This window comes from Lepidochelys olivacea, assembly GCF_965140295.1.
Source record: "Lepidochelys olivacea isolate rLepOli2 genome assembly, chromosome: 11".
NCBI lineage: Eukaryota > Metazoa > Chordata > Testudines > Cheloniidae > Lepidochelys > Lepidochelys olivacea.
Genome location: NC_140421.1, coordinates 13,892,054 through 13,913,126, shown reverse-complemented (window position 1 = coordinate 13,913,126; position 21,073 = coordinate 13,892,054). Strand labels below are relative to the sequence as shown.

Sequence of the window (21,073 nt, the reverse complement as noted above, 5' to 3'; positions counted from 1 at the left end):
AACTGCCGCCGCTACCCCGGGGCTCTGGACTCTGGCAGAGCTTTAAAGGGCATGGGGCTCCGCTCTGGTAGTGGCTGCCAGAGCTCCGAGCCCTTTAAATCCCCACCTGAGCCCTGCTGCCCGAGCCCTGGGATAGCAGCGGCTGGGCTCCGTCGGGGATTTAAAGGGCCCCGGGGCTTCGGCAGCAGGGCTCCGGTGGAGATTTAAAGGGCCGGGGCGGTAGCAGCGGCTGGAGCTCCGGGACCCTTTAAATCCCTGCCCCAGCCCCGCCGCTGCTACCCCAGGGCTTTTAATTGCCCTCTGGGAAAGCCGTCCCGGGAGGGCGCACCAGCTCTTAAGCCTACCGGCTTCCTTTCACCTCTGCTTAGGACCCACCCCTGGTGTGGACCAGGGAGGAAGGGCCTCGGACACATGCTGGAGACCCCGGCCCCCAAAGCCCCTAGGGACAAAGGGGAGAGACCCCAGGGACTCCGGCTGCTGCTGTCCAGCTCCCTCTGCTTCCACCCTCCCCTGCTTCCCTGCATCCTTCATTACTCCTCTGCCCCCGCCTGTGCCCCTGCCCCCCGGCTGCCTGCCGCCGCCCGCGCCCTTTCCTGGCTCCCGCCGGTCGCTTGTTGCTGGGCTCGGAGCGCTTGGCTAACCTCCGCCTCCCTCCCTCCCTCCTCTGTGGCTGCGGCCGCCTCCTCTCCCCCGCGGCTGCACTGCTGCTGACTCAGCCAAAGGGGGAACTCAAAGGGCAGCAGCCAGCCCTGCCGTGCCGCAGCCCCCGGCTTCCCTGACCCCGGCAAGTTGCTGGCCGGGTGGCTGCTGCCCCCAGCTGTCCCGGCCGGGACCCTCCAGCTCTGAACGGGGCGCTGGCAGCGAGAGCTTGTTGTCAGCCCCTGAAGCGAAGCGAAGCAAAGTTTCTCTCTGGTCTCCTCCTCGCTGCAGGCAGCCGGAGCCAGCATGACAGCCATAGCGGTGCAGGTAATGAGGGGACACTGGGGCCCCGAGTGCCTGGCTGGGGGGAAATCGGCTGTTTTGACTAGACAGGTGCAATCAGTGTTGGTGCAGAGACGCTGGATTCCTGTTGTGGTTTTTTTCCCCTTTGTTCTCCCGCTGGAGGCTAAATGTTTATCACCCTGCAAGCTGAACTGCTGCTATGCTGAGTTCTTGCTACCTGTTGCTCTTTATAGTCTTCTTTGTGCACACACACAAAAAAAAACTTCCTCCAGATGTACCTTTTTAAATTAAAAGGAGAGCTTCTGTAGGAGCTCTGTACAGAGCAGAGTATAGGTGCATTAGTTTCACCCAAAGAATAGAAAGTGACCAGGGGTTAGGAAAGGACCTATTGCCTTCTATATCTAATCTGACCTTTCCTCGGAGACATTTCTTAATTACCGCGAAGTGTGCCCAAAAGCTGCATTCTTACTGTTCTGTGTCTTAAATCCACTCAATGATCATTTAACACCAAGCTTCCTATTACTAGCTGCAGGGCATGGTTATTAATATATGTGGCGGGGAAGTGCCTAGGTCTGGAAAAATGATTTGCACCATTCTGTAACAACAAGAGTTTGCTCTTAGAGAGAGAGCAAGAGATTTTATAAACAAGTGGCTATAGTGTGAGACTTGTCTATCCAATTTGTCTTAATTCTAATTAATAAATCAAAGTTGGTCCATTTCCCTTCCCTACCCCCACAGTATTGTGTGTTGTTTACAAAGTTCTCCATCACTGACATGTTGCATACACTTCGGCAGTATGACTCTTCCTCTAAGCGTCCTGTGATGCTTTATATGAAAGATGATATTTTCAAAATAAAGTACATCAGTATGGTGAAGGGAGGTGTTTAGGCTTGGTGATGGCGGGAACTTGCTGACAGTGAGATCTCTTAAGAGGTGGAACACTGTAGTCTCCCAAAGAAAGTGAGTGAAGCCCCCTCATTTAAAAAATGTAAAACTGGACTAGACCGAACTGTAGAACGCGTACTGGAGGAATCAGTCCTGCACTGGCAAGGAGACTGACTGGACAAGCTAATCAGTCTATACACCCCTAGATGGAGTTGGGTGTGGATTACAGCATGCAGTGCTGCACCACTCTGAAAGAAGGCTTGCTGTTTGTGTGAGAACATAGGTATTGATGCTAGCAGTAACTTATTTAGTAAGTACTTAGCAGTAATTTGTCATTTGCGGATTTAATTCTATTTATTAAGCCCATCCATGTCAGAACCACCAGATATGTCACTCTGAGATATCCAATTAAAGCCAGATTTCATTTATTTTAAAACAATTCTATTTATTTTAAAAATGTGTATTGACCTAATCTGTGTAGCATGTGGTGGGAATAAAACCAGACAAATATTAGTTGGTAAAAGCCAAACTCATGCCCACCTTTATCACCACCCAGAAAATTCAGTAACCCAAGCATATATAAAGGAAGAATGGTCTGCTGAGGTTAACATAGCTGAGGCCTGGAAAACAGGAGACCTGAGTTCTATTTCTAGCCTGGACACAGACTTCCTCTGACCTTGAGCAAGTCACTGCATTGCAAAGTTACGAAGGAGATTTAAGACCCACGAGTAGGAGATACAGAGTTCAAGGTTTATGCAGCATGGGTGTATTTTGTCTTTAGCTATCATGGAATGCATAGTTGAAAACCTACCTAAGAGGAGAGTGGGCAAGTGCTGGGGGATGGGGGAGGAGAGCAGCAGAATGCAGGGAGGCACAGAACAGCCTGTGTATTTGGGCTTTGGAGGCACCTGCTCTCACTGAGCCACAGGCAGTAGATTGGCAGGGGTAGTGTTATAAAATATTCCCTGTCAGAATTTGCTTCTTTGCTGAACTTGAGCACGTTTGAGTGGTACACAGGCAACCCTAGGCGACTGCAATAGTCATACTTGCCCCAGGCACCCAAATGCTATTTGCACAGGGGATTGGAGTAAGTTAATGCTGACCTAGTCAGCAGTGATGTGCATGCTGTTTAATAGTCTATAACATGGTATTTTTGCAAGGGACTGACAGTAGAAGCTGCTGAACACTTTTGAAAATCTGACTCTAATTGTGGGTATTGAGCACCTGAAAATCTGTCTTTAAGACTGTAATCTTTGGGGCAGGATTGTCTTTTTCCTTGGGAGTATGTATTGTTCCTAGTACAATTGGGCTCTGATCTCTGACTAATAAGTGTCAGTTCTGCCTCTATATTCCAGGATAATACAGGATTAATATCCTGGGACCGACACGGCTCTAGGTGTACTGAGTAGGATGATACATGACTGCAAAGTTCCAGCATTATGACTCAATATCTTGTGGATATCTTTGTACAGTACAATAATTTGAATAAAATCAGAGATTGTTTCCTCGTGAATAGGATATTCTGTGAACATATAGGCTCTAAAAACTGAGTACACTGAGCACTCACATATGATTTTTAAAACAACTCAAAGGATTAAAGATTTTAGAGTCTCATAAGTAACATTTGAGTGTTCATGTATTACTATTTTAAAACTCTTGTTTTTAAAACCCTCTTGGCAGGTTCAGTGTAACACTTCTATCCCTACCGTTCCCATTAGGCAAACAATTTTTTCCCCACTTTCCTTTTGGCTCATACACCAAACACTGCTCTGCATCACGTGTTTCCTGTTTGTGTTCTAGCACCATCCGCAGTGTTAGTCTCACTCTAGGGATAAGGATTGTTTGTGACCTTGTGCCCCATTGGTTGGCTAGTTCTGGAGTGGCAGAGCACAAAGGGATTGTTCACCATATACAAATGGGGCTGTTTTGACATTTGCGGTTTATTTTTGAGAGAACTGGATTTAAATAATATAGGTCAGATTGTGCTTGCCTTGCTTTACTTCTACTTTACTAGTAGTCCCATTGACTTCAGTGGGACTACTCCTGGTTGTAAGGGACTGTTTAACACGAACAAGGCTATCACAAGCTGCCCCCTAGTTTGAGGGTTCAGTCCCACACTCCTTATTCAGCCAAAACTCCCACTGACTTTCACAGAGTGTAGTATTGGGCTGATGATCTCATGGAGAATACTCTACAGATTCCAGTAGTTGTAAAGAAGGTCAAAGCATGATCCTAAAGTTATACTGCAGTTCTCTCTTTAATCTCCAAAAAAGGATATTACAAATTGTTTCGTGAAGAGTGGAGGCCTGAGTCTCTTTTCACTAGCACAGATTGTGTATCAAGAGGAATACCATTGAAATTGATGGTGTAACACCAGTTTTTTACCAGTGTAAGTGAGATGAGAATCAGGCCCAGTGAGTGTTTACAATCATGAAGGCTGGGTTTTTATGGAGACTGAAGGAGTTAATGCACCCCAGCCCGCATTCCCCACTTAGGCTCCTTTGACAATCTCAGCCTACATCTGGTGCATAGGCGGCATTGTTATCTTTAAGGTTGTAGTCATTTCCACTGGAACCTCCCTTTTTCCATGGCTTGTGCCTTTCTGAAAATTTAATCTTTTGGTCTGAAATTTTCCATGCTTGGTTTCTGTTCCAAAGGTGACTTTTTTCTTTTTCTTTTCTTAATTTGAGCAGAATCTATGTGGCCATCTTTGAGTGATAGGAGAGGTGAGGGGGAAATACACATTTCCCAGTGTAAAGTAAGTTCTTATTGGCATTATAGTAGTGTGTCCCCCCAGGCCCCAGTCCTGATCAGGGTTCTACTGTACAAATACACAGTCAGAGACAGTCCCTGCCCAAATCTAAAGTCCTGATCTTGAAAACACGTATGCATGTGCTTAACTTTCAATAAGTGAGTATGTAGTGACAAGACCTGCTAAAGTCAGCAGGACCATTCACGTGTGCAAATTTAAGCACATGCATAAGTATTCACAGAATTGGGGCCTAAATGGACAAGACAAAGTGAAGCAGAATAATGACTTGCACAAGGCTGTGGTCAAGCAGTGAAGTCAACACAGATGGCACAAGTCCCTGTACGTTGCTTCAACCACAATACCATTCTTCTTCTCTAATTTTAAAGATATATGTACATTGCAGGATCTATTTTGTCAATCATGAGATTAGGGCATTAATTATTATTATTATTTTATTATTATTATTAAGCATGCATTCACATCATTTCTAAAGGGCCTCTCTATTTTGTACCTATGACTTAAATATATCTTTAATAGTAACTAAAACAGACGAGTTTTGTAACTTGTTTTCTTTTGTAATATCTCTTTTAAGGCACAGAGATTGCTTGCTCACAGAAGACCCAAGAAATCGTTCTTTGAGACGTTCATCAGAAGCCTCATTATTTTATGCGTGGCAATAGCAGTTGTCCTGTCATCAATTTCAGTTTGCGATGGCCACTGGATTTTTGCAAAAGGACAGTTGTTTGGACTGTGGCACTTCTGCACCATAGGCAATAGCACCAAATTGAAATGTGTGACTGATCTGAATCAGGCTGGTGTGGAAGGGATTAATTTTGGAATGATTCTTGCAAGAAGTGTGGTGTCTCTTGCTGTGGTTGTAGCAATATTTGGCCTGGAACTTCTGATGGTCTCCCAAGTCTGTGAAGACACTAATTCAAGACAAAAATGGTCAATGGGATCAATCCTTATTCTTTTCTCATTTCTCCTGTCCTCCAGTGGAGTCCTGAGTTTTTTAATCCTCCTGAAGGACTACATTACCTTCATGGGCTTCACACTGACCTTTTGGTGTGAGTTCATTGCTGCCTGTCTTTTCTTCCTTAATGGGATGAGTGGACTTCACATTAACAACATAACATACCCGTTGAACAGAGCAAGAAAATTCTAGAACTGGTGGGTGTATTCTGCTTTTGTGTCCTCAGCTTTGCCAGTTAGACTGGAAAAATCAGTCAAATGAAATTGGAAAAGGACATCAGGTTCTTAAAGTCGTTTGCAAAGAGAAAATATTTGAGTCAGTCTGAGAATTTCATAGGATGTACCCATAGTTCACTGAGGATGGCTGCAGGGGAAAAATTAAGGCCTGCTATAGTTTTAAATGAAATTTTCTGCAGTAGTAGATAACAAAATAAGGAAAGGGTCCTCTTTTGTTTTAAATTTAAAGAAAGCATCTGAAGTGTTTTATGGATAGAAGACCTGAAAATTGCAATCTACATCAGTTGTTTTAAAGTACTGGGGTCAAACACTCTGTGTGGTGCTTTGGGGTTTGGTATTGCTTTTTCTCCCCCATCTTCAGTTGCTCTTCTTGAGTATGTGAACAGAGCGTGAGGAGGAATGTATGCCCAGCGTGTTCAGCCCGTCCGATGGAGCTTCATTTCAGCTTGGACAGACTATTTATGCCTGGTCACATTTATTAGTGTGACATATTGAAAATCTTTATCAGGGTTTCACACCCCATCATTCTCTTCACAAGACATGAGTGAAACAGATCTGAATCAATGCTAATTAGCTCATGTTTTCCAACTGTCACTTGTATCCCCTATAACTATCCCTTCCCTATATAATGTATTAGAGGTTTGGGGTATGTACATCCACTGTGATTAGGATATAGGGCCAGAGTCTCATTTTGTCTCCAGCCCCTAGCAGCACAGAGGGACTGGATTGTGGCTATACATGGCCAGCAGAGAATTCCATTAGGAAGAGGGAACTATCCACTGGCATAAAGCCAGCAGCGTCTGCTCCTGTATGAGCCACCCTATTCCAGCCTCTTCTGATGTAAGCACTCATGGGATACTTTAGTAGATGCCAGTGCAGACTCAGAATCAGGGCGCTCTAACTGGCTCCCTGATATCCCCACAGGGGAGACTTTGGCCCATAGGATTAATTAAAGTTCAGCCTTGCTATTTCTGATCATTCGTCTATTGTCCTTTCACTTCGCTCCCGGGACAAGCAACACTCTAACTGGTCTACACTACAGGGGAGGATCGATCTAAGATACGCAACTTCAGCTACGAGAATAGCAAAGCTGAAGCCGACGTATCTTAGATTGACTTAGAATCACTTACTTCGCATCCTCGTGGCGCGGGATCAACGGCCGCTGCTCTCCCATCAACTCCGCTTCTGCCTCTCTCCCTGGTGGAGTTCTGGAGTCAACAGCAGAGCGATCGGGGATCGATTTATTGCGTCTATACTAGATGCAATAAATCAATCCCCGATAGATCAATCACTACCCACCAATCCGGCGGGTAGTGTAGACGTGGCCTGAGAGTGTTAAGCTAGCTGATGTGATTTACTCCACCACTGTGATCCTTCCCCCTGCCTTTTACCATAGACGGTCAGAATTATTCTGGTTGAACAATACCAGTAATTCCCAGTGAGTCAACGGGAATTATTGCACTCATGTAGCTAGAGAAATAAACTCATTCACTTTGCCATGTAGAGGCTCTTCTGTGATGAGAGAAAATCTGTAGACCTGACAATTTGGACAAAATGGTTTTCCCTTGTGATTTAAAATGAGGAAACATAAAAAAATAAACTTCCGCAAAAATGAGGTAACCAGAGGGGCTGATTCTGCATTCACTGAGTGCTGGCGTAAATCAGGAGTAACTCCATTAAAGTCAGTGAAATTGCTAGTGTGATGGAGAGCAGAATGCCAGACTTAAGATCTCTAATTAAAAAGCTGCATACGTTCATTACAGCTTAAAAAACCCTGCAAGTTGTTGATGTAGTAAAATTAGTCAAGCTGTTGACAGTCTAATCAAGTTCCTGCATGGCTGGAAGAAGCAGAATTACATGCATCTGGATTTAGTGCTTGTAGCATTGCTCCAAATTCTTTTCAATATCCTTCCTGTTCAAAGTAGAACACTCCATTGACAATGGATTAAAACATTTAGAAAGTGTTTCACAGCGTTTGATAAAATCTATTTTATGTCTTCTGGAAAGATTTTTTTTATTTCTATAAAGACAAATATTTAAACATGCTTCCTCGTTGTAGTTATATTTGAATCAATAATTCTTGAGCAAGGCATTTAATCTACTGTACTACACCAGTTTCTAAAACATACTCTTTCACCCAGTACAAACACACCAGTATAGTTTGTGGAATAAATGTAGTGGAGAGAGAAGACTACTTATGCAAGCCATGAATAAATGTCATCCTTTGTGCAAATCTGTTCTTTAAGGCCAAGAATAATAAGCACTGAGTACATATACTTTGTAATCTTGTACAATGGTCTTAAACTGACCAGTCATTTTCTAATGCGGAAATATTCTCATATTTTCTTTTTAAGAGATGTCAACTTTCACAGAATAAACACCTAAACCTTTTTGTGTTCCTCATCAGTAGAGTGCGAGTGAGTTTTGAGTCCAGATCTAGTTATGTATGTCTTGTTCTGGTAACATATTGTTCCCTAGCACCCTAGTTTGTATGTCTTCCTGATATGGTAATGCACTAAGCTAAGTTACCCAGAGTAACTACTGAATTTTATCTTTTTCCAATATTGGGCCTATTCTTGGATTCCTTGTGCACCTAAAACTCCTGTTGCCTTCAGTAGGAATGTGGGATGCACAAAGAATACTAGATACATGCCCCTGGATCTGCCTATGCCATGCTGCACTGTGATCCTAGCTCTTTGTCTTATTTAAATAAGGTGCTTTTGCTTCCCTGAATTGCAGTTTGTTTAACATAACTAGAAGCTGAACCTGCAACCACTTAACTCACGGGAAGAGCCCCATTGATTTCAGCAGGGCTCCTTTTATGAGCAAGCGTTTGCAGGATTCAGCCTCAAATTGTTGCACATTGGTTATATCAACTGTGTCAGTCTGTGGAGTGAGTGCCTTACACCATCGTTAAGTAGCATTTCAGTATTGGGTATAGGGATACAAACACAGAGTACCTCTGAGCAGGATGAACCTGGTGATGGAGCACTTGCATGAGATCCATGACCAGTGTATCCAGGGTTTTGTGGAGACACAACACTTGATGAAATTACATTCCTTCTTGGTAACTTCAAAACAATGGAAATAAATGATGTATGCACTTTGAGGCCAGCCTTAACACTAGCAAGAATTAGACCCAGGGTGCTCCTGTCCTGCTCCTTTTGGAAAGAGGAGGGGAAAGTGGACCATGAGTTGTATATCCCCACTAGTCATATATAAAGAGGAAAAATCAGAGAATGAGTTAGAGCGTCCACATGGGACACATAACAGTTGCTTGTGCTTAAGGATGGTCGTATACATTTTTATGAATAAATGAGAAGTCCTTTTTGAAAAAGTACCCTACTGAAAAAATTGTGCAAAGTTTCCTTCTATAGCTGGCTTTGTCTAGCAAATTATTGTGCTTGATTATACATTGTGATTATAAGGTGTGTTTTATTAGTAAATGCTGCAGAATAGGCTAATACTACTGTTAATTTTTCTTAGGTTATTGCATCTAATAAATGCCTGTATATACAGTAGTTTGTACCTTTTCTAAAGCCTAAGACAAAAAAAAAGGTTGAAAGTCAATATTCCTGAAGTTGATGATGTTAAATAAACTACTTTGAAATAAGAGGACTTTTCTGTTCAACTATAATTTGTTTGTATGCAACCGTATGAATAGATCTTATATGGATTCCTCATTCCCTCACCCCCACCACTTGAAATATATACATAATCTCACATGTAACAAATGTGTATGAAATGAAGACACACACACACACTAAAAGAAAACTGATCAGGAAGGCAGCTGGAGAAACTATTGCCATTACATCTTGTTCTATACTCAAATATGGCCAGCTGGTCTGCTGTGGTCTACACCCACTTAATATCTAATATAGAGACTACTCATTCCCCGGTTAGCCTGCATAGTCAGGCCATCTCTCTCTGAGAGGAAATGCAGTCTGCAGTGTTTCATGTAGATTAGGGGCAACACCCTTACCCCTACATAGACACACACACATGCACCTCGCTTCTATTACATACTGTTTTACCACAAAATTCTATATTGTCTCCTTTCATGTATTTTCAGTCTTTCTCTTCGCCCTCACTAGGCCACTACATTACAAATGTGGTTGCCTCCCCTCCCATTTTTATGTTGGTCTTTGAGTTTGGGATACTGGCAACTAAGCGAAATATATAAGAACGACCTGATCTCTGTTCCAGAAGTTTTATTCGGAGGTTGTGTATTTATTTTATTTAGGGGCTAGATCCCAGGAGTTAGGACTCCTGATTCTACCAACAAATTTACATGTGGTTGTAGGCGTGTGGGAGGGTGTGGCCCTTCCTTGCTGTCAGTATCTGAGGGAGGCCACACCCCTTTGCTGTCACATCCCTGGAACAAGTCTTAAAAAGGGGGGAAGTGAGTAGTCTCTAAGGCTCCAGCCCTCAGGCAGGTTACAGCAGCAAATAGTTCAGCGGGCTCAGGCAAGGGCAGGGCACCAAACAAACGGTCTAGCATCCTAGCTGGGCGGACAGTGGACTAACAGGCTTCTACCAGCTCCCAGCCCAGGGCCCTAACAGTGGCACAGCCAATGGGTCCGTGGGGATCCAGCCACAACACGTTGACCTAGAATCAGCTAGCAATGTGGCCGGACAGTAGTCCGCTACCCCTGGGCTACTTCCTCCCCTCCCCTCAGGGTGTACCTGAACCCTGGGGTCATCTTCCATCTCCCCAGGGTACACTGCCAGTGGCAATCCAAGCAGCCCCACAGCATCGGGCGTGTCTGGCAGTTTTGGTAGCTCAAGTGAGTCCTCAGGACAGCAGAAGTTTTCTGCGGGCTCCAGTTCCAGCAGTGGGCTGGAAGCGTCTGTCTCCCTCAGCAGCTCCAGCCCAACTGAGCTACAGAGCCCGCCTCTTATACTTCCTATTCGTATCCTGCCCTTTTGCTTCCAGCCTGCTGACTGAGGCATCCCCAGGGGCGTTTGGCCCTCCCTCACTGTCGGTTTCCGAGGGAGGTCACTCCTCTTTGCTACAGTGGTTTTAGGAAAGGCAATCAACATCTATTTTCCTCATTTATACAATGGAGATAATACTTTCCTAGCTCAAAGGGGTGTGATCAGACTCACTTCTTTAAGGGCAGATTGAGAATCTTTCTGTAAGATGAAAGATGCTATAGAAGTTCAATTTATGATTAACAAATGTCAGTGAAGTGCAGCATACTGAATAGAAGGGAGCAATGCATTGGGAAAGGAATGCATCTGATCAATGAACCCTGAAAATGGATTTTCTGATAGTCAAATCACACTTACGTTCATTGTTCAATGGCAGATAAGTAGCCCCAGGTGACTAAATTCGGAATTTTGCATGAACTTTTTTTATAATCATTTTGTCCTATTCCCCATTGTAATGTTTCCTGAGAACTATTTTCCTATTGATTTTTGTTCAGTTCAGTACACACTTCAGTATGAGTCTAGTGCTGTAGGAATTCATGCAGCTGCCTTCTGTCTCCCCTACAGCACCAGTGCTGTTAGCAGAAATATCCATAGAGGGCAAAGAAAACCGTTTTGCTTACTGCTTTTGAAGAGCAGCAGGGGGAGTGCCTAGTGTATGCAATAAACGGATGGCTTTTATGTTCAGTTCTCAACACACATAGTGCACGTGTCTTTCTGCATCTGGGACTTAGATGCTGCGGGCCTGATTTTCAGAAGGGCTGAGCCTCCCCAACTTCCACTGAATACAATGGCCCTTGCAGGTGCTCTGCCCTTTTGAAAAAAAGACCCTGTGCTGATTAATGCCTTTGTAAATGCCCAAAGTAGAATACCAGGAACATGGAACAGGGAGAACACTTCCTCTAACAGGGTTAAGTAGATCAAACAGAATGACCTTTTAAAACTCCATTTGGTACTAGAACGCCAGGAAAAGAAGTGGGGGGAGAGAATGCAGTTTTGTGACTGCAGAGGTTGTTGTGATTAAACCCTGCTTGGATCGGTGTTTATTCCAGTGCATGTTGATAATAGGATTCACCTTTGATCTGAAAGGATTTCCATGACCTATAAATTAAACTTACACCAACGCTGACTCACATGTAGCCAGCTACTGTCTTTGGATGCCTCTCCTCTTTCACTATATTCTGAGGCTAAACCCTTCCATTGACTTGTGGGTTTGCAAATAGTTACATCAGATAACAGTTGGCATTAATATTCAAATTTACATTGATTACTTCCCGTTAAATCTCTTGACCTACAATTTTGTATTCAGATAGAAGTACTGTAAAGCTTTTCTCTACAAACATGCAACAATCAGAGGCATTGAATTCACTGATAAATTATTCTCAAACTGGGAACGTACACACTGTTTAGCTACTCTTGTTGGTTTTGGGTCAGGTTTGTGTATCTGTGTGATGGAAAATTTGGATTAATGTTTGTATCTTTCTGGCAGCATCTGGGATGTTGTGAGGGAGGGAAATTTAATTATATGCTACATGGACTGGGGCTGAGTGACTCACAAAAAGCCTGTAGGTTCTATCTGTTTGAGGTAAGTAAACCAGAAGTAGAGATGTTTGTCTACGTCTGTGTCAAAGAGCCGTGTTATGTAATCACCCAAGCACCGGGCTAGATGCCAAGGACTCCCATATTCTAATCCTCATTCTGACGATCCTTCCTTTTGCTGCTATGGGTAAGTCAGGCTAAGGCTACACTCAGAATGCTACCGCAGCACCTTTGCCACTGAAGCACTTCAGTGCAGACACTGACTACAGTGACAGGAAGGGTTCCCTGCTGCTGTAGGTAACCAGAGGCAGTAGCTATGTCAGTGGAAGAATTCTTCCATCCACCTAGTGCTGGTCTACACAGGAGGTTAGGTCGGTTTAACAACATGTCTCAAGGGTGTGGCTTTTTCACACCCCTGGGAGATGTTGCTACGCTGAAGTAACTTTTCAGTGTAGACTAGACCTAACTTAAAGAGACACCGTCAACTTGAAGTTCGGCCATTTTCAAAAACACAAGTTAACAGTGGTTCCAGGTGGTAGGCCCGCTCCTGGGAAGTCCTGTCAATTTGTGTGATTTTATACTCGAATCTTTCTTTATTAAAAACATTTTTGTTTTCCTGTTGGTGGGTGAGCTATAACATCAACAGCGAAGCTAACTGAATATAGAGGGATATGGTGAAACTGAGTTTACACAAATGCCAGATTGTCCATCCCTTTCTTCTAGTGATGGGCCTTTTCTCACCCAAGTAGTTCCACTGAGTCAACGGCACAGGTCATATGAAGAGATGCTCACCAGAAAGTGATGGGGAAGCAAAGAGAAGCTGTGCGGGGGGAAAGGGGGCTGGGGCTGCCAGTGGGTGAAGTTTGGGATGCATTGCCCCCTCAAACAAGGGCGAGTGGGGGGGCATGCAGGGTCACCCCCCCTTTCTGCAAGCCAGAGCTGCACGACTGAAGGAGGGTGCCGCTCAGACGCTGCCTCCTGGGTCCTAGGCTAGTCAGGCTCCCCTTTGTGTGCTGGGAGCCATCCTGTTTTCTGTACAACAGTGAGTGCCTATGGTGGGGCAGAGTGAGGGGGGCAGGGTGGGTTGGGGGAAATGGGAGAAGAGGGGCAAGGGGAAGAGAGAGTGGGGATGGATGGTGGTGGGATAGGGCAGGGGAAGGGGATGTGGGAGTCAGAGGAGGGGGAAGGGGCAGGGGACAGTGGGGAGAAGAAGGGGGAGGAGATGGGGAAGAGGGCAGTGGGAAAGGAAGATGGGATGGGGAAGAGAAGAGGATAGTGGAAACGGGGGAGGGAGAGGGGAGCGGGAGCCTGGCATGTGGCGTCCCCTCAGCAGCAACATCAGTAGGGGCTCCCCCCGGTAAGCAGGCCCATCGAACTCCCACCCTGATGAGCCCTGCCCCCCTGCACTTGGACCACTCAATGAGCCCCCCACACTCAGACCCTCACCCCACTAAGCCCTACTCCCCCAGCACCCAAACCGCCCCCGCTGAGCCCCTCACACCCAGACCCGCTGCCGAACCCCAACCCCCCACACCCAGATCCCTCCTGCTGAGCCCCAGCGAGGATTGCACCTTCACGTGAGCTCCCACTGCAGAATCCCGTTGCCCCTGCGCCTGAAACCCCCTCAGCGAGCCGCTGTGCATTCAGATCCCCCACACTAAGCCCCAGATTGCCCCCACATGGAACTCTATGACCCGACACCTGGATTCCCCCACACTAAGCCCCTCTACACTTGGATCCTGCTGGGCTGAGCCTGCCTGCCCACACCTGGCCCAGAGCGGCAGAGCCCCAGGGTGTTTCTGGGGCAGGCCCAAGTTGCCCTTACACTGTCAGGACTGGCTGCAACTTCACGGCCCTGAGGCTTTGTCCCAGGGGGGCTGCTGGTGATATCCCATCTCTGTGCACCCAGTGGCCTGTGCGTCCCACTGCCATGCTGGAGGCTCCACATTTATTTATCAACAAATAAAATGTGCAGAATTTTATATATATATATATATATATTTTTTTTTGTGCAGAATTTTTAATTTTGGGGGCCAGAATTCCCTCAGGAGTAAAAGCACTAACCCAAGTGGAGGAAAAGAATGTAAATGAACTTTTTCTAAGCTCTCAAAAATACCCAGCCACCAGCTGGTTTGATTCTTATTTCCAGCTGAACTATTTCATCCCTTCCTAATCGGGACCAAGAGGACTCAGTTGGCAAGATACTATTCTTAAAATCAGAATTTTGGACCAGAAAGTCAGGTGGTATATTTGTGTAGCCAGTGCTTAATTGGTAATGAAAGAGGTGCTGGGGCTCAAGCAATTAGGTGCCAGGGCTCAAGCAATTTTTTTACATTCATAAGTGATGTGGCAAGCCCAGGGGTGCCGGGCTGAGCCCCGGCAAGCCCTGGCACAAATTAAGCACTATGTGTAGCGCCAGTGAGGTCATGCTCTGTGTAAACTCATTGATTTCAGTAGTATTGCATAAGGCAGAATTTGTAAAGACTTTCCCCTGCCTTCACTTGGAAGACCAGACAGACAGATCTCACAAGTATAGACACAGCAGTAAATGTCGAAGGCTTTTTTTTTTTTTATTTGGGGGAACAGATATGGGAACTTGTCAGAATGGGTCTCTGCTTCTACCAGTTCAAGTAATCATATTAACCCAGACAATACAATTGTGTTGTTTTCTGATAACTGCATTGTTAGAACAGTTGAAGGGAAGAAAACTATTCCCATATATTCCGATGCCACTGAAACCTAGCTACACAATGGATACCTAGTAGGAAAGAAACAACAGCTGAGCCAAGCCCTACCCTTCCCAGCATATTTCACCTACAACTGGGAGATTTTGAAGACAGACAAGTTTTAAGGGTGAAACAAAGGGTTAAATAACTAATTCTACATCTTCAACTAATATGGTGCTTTAGAATATATTGTGCAACCTTCATCCTGCAAAGTAGAATCATATCTACAGTCCGGCCTTCAACAGGAAAAGAAATATGAAACATTTTATAATCATGAGTCCAATCCAGCCACAATGGAGCGGAAGGAAGCCATGGTATAGGAAGAAGGAATTAACGAGTGTATCAAGGTGTCAGAAGTGCCAGGCTCCCAGCTGAGGCAGGAGCAGAGTCTAGCTAGCATAGACCCAGGCACTGAAGCAGGAGTGAGGACTAGCGGGAGCAGGAGTGAGGACTAGTGGGAGCAGGAGCAGCCTGTCAGAATGTCAGGGTCCAGACCAGCTGCTGGCCTGCTCCCTGACTAATTGTGCTGGTAGGCAACCAGTGAGCTTCACCGCACCGCCTTAGACCTCAGAGTGCCAGAGCCCCTGATTGGTTGCTGCTTTAGCAGTCCTGCTTATAAGCCTGGCCTCCACAGCCGTTCAGCGCATACCATGCCCTTTGGTTCTAGCATTTGGCTTCTGTCTCTCCAGTCATGACCCTCAGCTTGTTTCCTGGACTTCACCCACCTGGGACCCAGCTCTTATTGGTAGGATGAACTCTTGCCCTCACCAATAGGCCTGACCGCCCACAGCCTGGTTGGCAGCACAGAACTACAAGGCAATGGGAATGATCCCAGCCAGGTAATGACACTGAGCAGACCGGAGAGACTATGTCCCGTAGGGGCCTATATACCTGCCTTGGTCCTCACCTGTGTATTGGCTGAACCCTGGTTGAATGTCCTGGGACCTGCAGGTAATTGCCTCTGACGACTCATCACACTCTCTGGCTCAGGGATGACTGATTAGATTTAAGCAAGCTCAGGTTCAGAGGTAACTCGAGGCTGACTCGTCACACAAGGCAGAAATCATCATCGTCTCCTTTTTCCAGCGCCAAGGGTGGGTAGGGCTGAGAGTCTGAAAAGATTCCATCCATGTCTGGTTTAAGCTGCCATTTGAGCCTGTTGAGGAGTTGGGTGGGTGGCTTTATGCACTGTGTTATACCGCTCTCTCTCCTTGGATGTCCACAGCCTCTCTCTGTGCGCTCTTCTATAGAGAACAATTGCAGTAAGTTGGTGTGGGGTCATTCTAGCAACACGGCCAATCCATTGTAATTGGTCCTCTTTAATGAACGTGGCCAAGTGCTACAGATGTCATCATTTCTTAGTTTACCTAGCCTTGTCCCTCCTCGGATATAGCCCAGGCACCCCATTTCAAATGTTTGCAGCTTTTCTTCCAGATGCTTTCTCAGTACCTTCAAGTAATGTAGGTACAAGGAATGTTGTATATAATCTGGTTTCAGCTGTCATGGAACCGGAAGGGTGGGGAGAGGAAAGAGCAGAATCCTTGCAAAATAACCATAGTAGTAAAACCACTATATAGGATATAGACAAACAGATCTGCTGCAAGAACAGTTGACAGAGGGCCAAGTTCTGCTTTCGGCTACATTCAGGAAGTTCCTGGTGCAGACCATGGGAGTTGGTGCAGCCCATGTGTGTCTTAGGACAGAAGTAGCCTGGACTGCACTTTGTCTGCTAAATTACACTTGACTTCTGGATAGTCTGCCTCTTTTGCTCTTGAGGGCTGGGCTTCATCATCTGCATCACCTGGGTGAAACCACTTCCTCCATTACTGGACGAAGAGTTGAGGTGCTGATTCAAGTGAATGTGTTGGCTTAAATGCCACTGCCTCCATTTTCTGTGAATTTCCAATTGAACCTAAGCAGTAAAGTCACAGAACATTTTGGTCAGAGAGTTTGTGTAGAACCTTGCATTTTTGCAGGGAATCAACACAATGGGAAAAGGAGAGACAGTTCCCCTTACCCAAAGTTTATGTTTGTTCCACATGAGGTACTCTTTATTTAACCCCGAGTTTAAGAATAGAGGAAGGTACTGAACACTATTATTTTATTGTATTGCAGTTAGAGCTATTTGGGAATTTTCTGAACAAATGTTTTTTCTTCAGAAAAGGGTAAGGGTCGGTTTTGACAAATTTCCCATTTTTTAATTGTTTTTAAGTTTCTAAATTATGCAAACACCCTGTTTTGACATTTTCAGAATGAAAAGTTCCCTTTTTGTGTTTGAAATGGCTTTTTTCATTCAGAAATTTAAGTTGATTTTATAATTTCTTTTTTCAAGGTTGATATTTAAGGGAAACCATTTTGATTGACCCGATCCAAAATTGTTTTTCAGATTTTCAATTAGTGAACATTTGAGATTTTGACTTTTCGGCTAGATTTGGGATGGGGGAAAGTTTTTGAAATCTCAAATTCTCTTGGGATGGGAAAACTGTTTCCGACTCTGCAGTAATTAAGGTAGCACCTAGGACCCATAGTCATGGACCAAGACGTCATCGTGCTAGGTGCTGTACAAAGACAGTCCCTGCCTCAAAGATCTAAGATGACATCATTTATTTGGACTCTAATAAACCTTTTGATACATTCCCTCACAAGAGGTAATTAAGGGAACTAAGCAGGCATAGGCTGACAGGCAAAGTACTGTTGTGTATTAGAACCTAGTTTAGATGCAGATACCAAAGTGTAGGAATACCTGGTCAGTTTTCAGTATGGCCAATGATTAACAGGATGCTCTCATGTTCCCTCCCAGGCCTGGTGTTTAATAATCTGGGGAAAGGGTTGGGGGACAAAGAAGTGGCAAAGTTTGCAGATGGTACATACTTACATAGGTTACTCAAGTCTAAAGAAGACTGTGGGGAACTTCAGAGGTGAAGCTAGGCAAATGGGCAGCAGGCTGACAGATGAAGTATAAGGGGATTCACATGTGAAGGAATAATTTGAACTAATGCTCATTGCTACTGTAAGCTTGAGCCTGTGGAGGTGCCTTAATAGGAGCTGTGTATGCAGAAAACTCACCTCGCCATTAAGAAAACAGTACAGCACAGCCACAATAAAGCCCTGTAAAATAACAGAACCATATCAACCAGGTTTAATATTTCGGGGCCAGTTTTTCAAGATTAGAATTGATTAAAAAAAATCCAAAAGCAGATCAAGTATCTTGCTTTTACTGCTGCAGAGGGGGTATTAGAAAGGGAGGGAAATGTCCTTTCTTTGATTAAAAGGTTATAGATGTCAAATATCACCTGGAATGATCCGAGCGCTAATTCAAAAAACAACTGAATTTCCATCGTGCCGCTGTTCACGTCCTCAGGGAAAAAAGCAAAGATGATATAGTGAATTCCAAAAAGGGGGACGAGAAGGAGTGTCGATTTTGCAAGTCTCCTAGGAGTAGAAATAAATGGGAAGATGATATCATAAAATGGGAGAAAGGGGAACTATTTAAAGGTGAGGTATTTATAAATATATATATTTTTAAATAGTGAAGAGATAACCTACTTGTATTGGTTGAAATCATTTCCCCTTCCTTCTGGCGATCTGAGCTTTCTCATTAAGATTCTTAAAATATTTACAAAAAGAATGAAATTAACCTGTAAAACCAACAAACATGGATGACAGAAGTCAGACTATTGAAATCTCTTATTAGTAGCGCACTGCTGTGCTCTGCACGGGACCTGCAGCCTGGCTTTACCCATCTGATTTAATTAACTACATTAATCTCTAGGTGCCCCTAGAGAGTGACATTCACCTATGTATCCCTATTTTGAAGACTTAAGCAGCACATAGGCCCTGTGCTATCCCTCTGCCAAGGGGTTAATTTCTTCCAGACCCAACTAAATAGTGGACAGGATTCATTATCCAAACTTCAAGACAAATCACCAGAGAAAAGGGAGGTGATGCACACTGGCAAAATTAATAGTTGCCATAATTTTCAAATATCCCCTGTTCAAAATTTGGCTTTTAGGGGGCCAGCTGATTGCCCCGGCTTGATTAGACACAGGTGAAGATGTTCAGAGGAAGCCATTAAAATTATCCTTTGACAATCATTGTTACAGATACCATTTGTTCTGCATATAGGGGATCTTAGATACTGGATCCACACTAACTACAGGCAAAGCAGGCGTCATAATGGTAACCATTGTAGGAGTGCTTTCGTTTTCCTCCGCAAGGAGGAAAGCCGACTAAATATGCTGATCTGCTTCTTGGGAAGTAGGAAAGGGAAGCAATATCTTTCTCTGTTCATTTGGCCTGCGACAAAGAGTAGAAATAATATGATCTAGTCAGATACAGATTCAGTTCTCCTTTCTTGGTAAGGAGGAGTGTAGCCAGACTGGAGCATGGAGAAATAAAATTCAGCTTATCTATGTTTCACATCACATCTCCCAACATGGATACTCTGTGCTCCAGGCACTATGCAGCTAGCAACCCATTAATTTACTCACCTGCAGTAGCTTCTTCATCATGCCACTACACTGTAGCTTTTAACCCTTTCCTACACATACTGTATTAAATATAATGGGCTAAATTTTTTGGGGGTCTCAGGTTAATTTGAGTAAACATGAAGGGGAACCTTTCTGTGTTTTCCCCAGTGGACATTGCAAATAGGAATGCGCTTTTGTGTGATGTAGATTTGTTAAATGAGTGATTCCTTATTTTTAAGCATTAAAATATTATTGCATTGCCATGTATGTGAGCCATCTTCATAGCTGTGCTTTTTGCTGCTCTAGGAGAGACACCCCCCCTCCGCCCCAATACACAGTTAAGTTTGTCACTTTATCGCAGAATTTCCTGACCTGGCTGTAATTTAAATCTCACCCCATCTAGTATGAATGTAGGTTGTTGCAGTCAATGAAAAGAAATGCTGAGGTCCTGCTAAATTTTCTGATTGGCTTGCCCAGTTGTCCCGCCTTCCGTTCATCTTTCTGGGGTCAAGAGAGTTGAATGGGTGTAAGTGAGGGCAGAATTTGGCCCTGGATTCATGTTGAAAAGCTAAAACTGGTGGCCATGTGGTCTAAAGCAAGCTGGTTGTGGCTTTGTTGAGCGAGGCAGTGTCAGAGCGTAGGCAAAACGACCGTTGTGCTGAAAGCTTCGGCCCTTTTGCTTCTCCTCCAGATCCTCCCATGGAACAGTCCAAAACAAGCTTCCACAAGCCAGTTGAAGTTCATGTGAAATCAGCAAGATGTGGAAACCTGATTCCCCCTTAGGTTTTTGCTTCTTGGAAGGGAGCTCAGAGCTTTCTTTGTAAAGTTAGCCCTAAGGTATTAATTAGAGATGCTGACTCCTACTAAGCAAAAGTCACTGAGATTGTATCACACCAGTTAAGGCACAAGTTTAAAATCACTTGATAGACCATTTTAAACCACATCAAGTGGATAATCTTTGATTTCACAACATTTGGAAATGCACTTTGCAAGCACTTGTCACAGAACAGACTTACAAAAATAGACAGGACTACAGGGCCTCTAATGATCCACCAGACAGCAGCATTGGTATTAATGTCCCAACACCTGTAATAATAATAAGAAGAAAAAAGACGTACTTTTTAGATCCCCAAATGCCAACTGCTTTCACACAGGGTTTTTAATTTCTTAGCTCTTCCAATAGGTCTCTATTCACAATATTAAATAATTTCCATTCTACTCCTGCCCCCACTAACATCAGTGGCAAAACTTCAATGAGGCTAGATTGCATCTGGACTAGCCAAATGATATATTGCCCTAAAAATGAAGTACAATCCTATTTATCCAAAAACCTTGCGGAAAACACCTGAAGCCATCTGGGAAACGAGGTTTCATTGTTCTTACAAGTCAGCTACAAAGCCGGGCTTTGAAATGGCTGTGCTCCAAGTCTCTTCCTAGAGTGCAAAAAGAGAAGGCCAGATGGCTTTAAAGGGCATCCACTAGGTTTGAAAAACCTGGCTGCCTTTGTAGACAAACCCTATTTAAAAGGAGTTTAAAATCATTTTGTTCATACTGAGTCCCTTAGTGCCATCTGGCAGAGGGCACATCATACAGTAACTCACATCAGGCCAGACACACTC

At 44.4% G+C, this 21,073-nt stretch overlaps 2 protein-coding genes across 2 annotated transcripts in view; one reads left to right on the top strand and one right to left on the bottom strand.

The window, feature by feature from the left end:
• The first annotated feature begins 688 nt into the window (after window positions 1–688).
• TMEM37 (transmembrane protein 37) lies at window positions 689–9,345 on the top strand. Its single transcript, XM_084643554.1, has 2 exons — window positions 689–966; window positions 5,172–9,345. Exons 1-2 carry the CDS (start codon window positions 946–948, stop codon window positions 5,742–5,744), a joined length of 594 nt encoding a protein of 197 aa, XP_084499680.1. The 5' UTR covers window positions 689–945; the 3' UTR covers window positions 5,745–9,345.
• A 5,563-nt stretch (window positions 9,346–14,908) lies between these two features.
• SCTR (secretin receptor) overlaps window positions 14,909–21,073 on the bottom strand; it is a gene marked incomplete at its 5' end in the record, with an annotated part of 30,391 nt that continues 24,226 nt past the window's right edge. The window contains 5 exons of the mRNA XM_084644042.1: window positions 14,909–16,897; window positions 18,052–18,093; window positions 18,279–18,417; window positions 18,532–18,623; window positions 20,471–20,540. Coding sequence (XP_084500168.1) covers window positions 16,715–16,897; window positions 18,052–18,093; window positions 18,279–18,417; window positions 18,532–18,623; window positions 20,471–20,540 — 526 coding nt within the window. The 3' untranslated portion in view covers window positions 14,909–16,714. The remainder of the gene's footprint in view (window positions 16,898–18,051; window positions 18,094–18,278; window positions 18,418–18,531; window positions 18,624–20,470; window positions 20,541–21,073) is intronic.

Bases quoted from the DNA above. Each gene is read 5' to 3' on its own strand.
- TMEM37 (XM_084643554.1), top strand. From the start codon at position 946: ATGACAGCCATAGCGGTGCAG. The intron at 967-5,171 runs GTAATGAGGGGA...ATCTCTTTTAAG, and splicing joins TGACAGCCATAGCGGTGCAG to GCACAGAGATTGCTTGCTCA.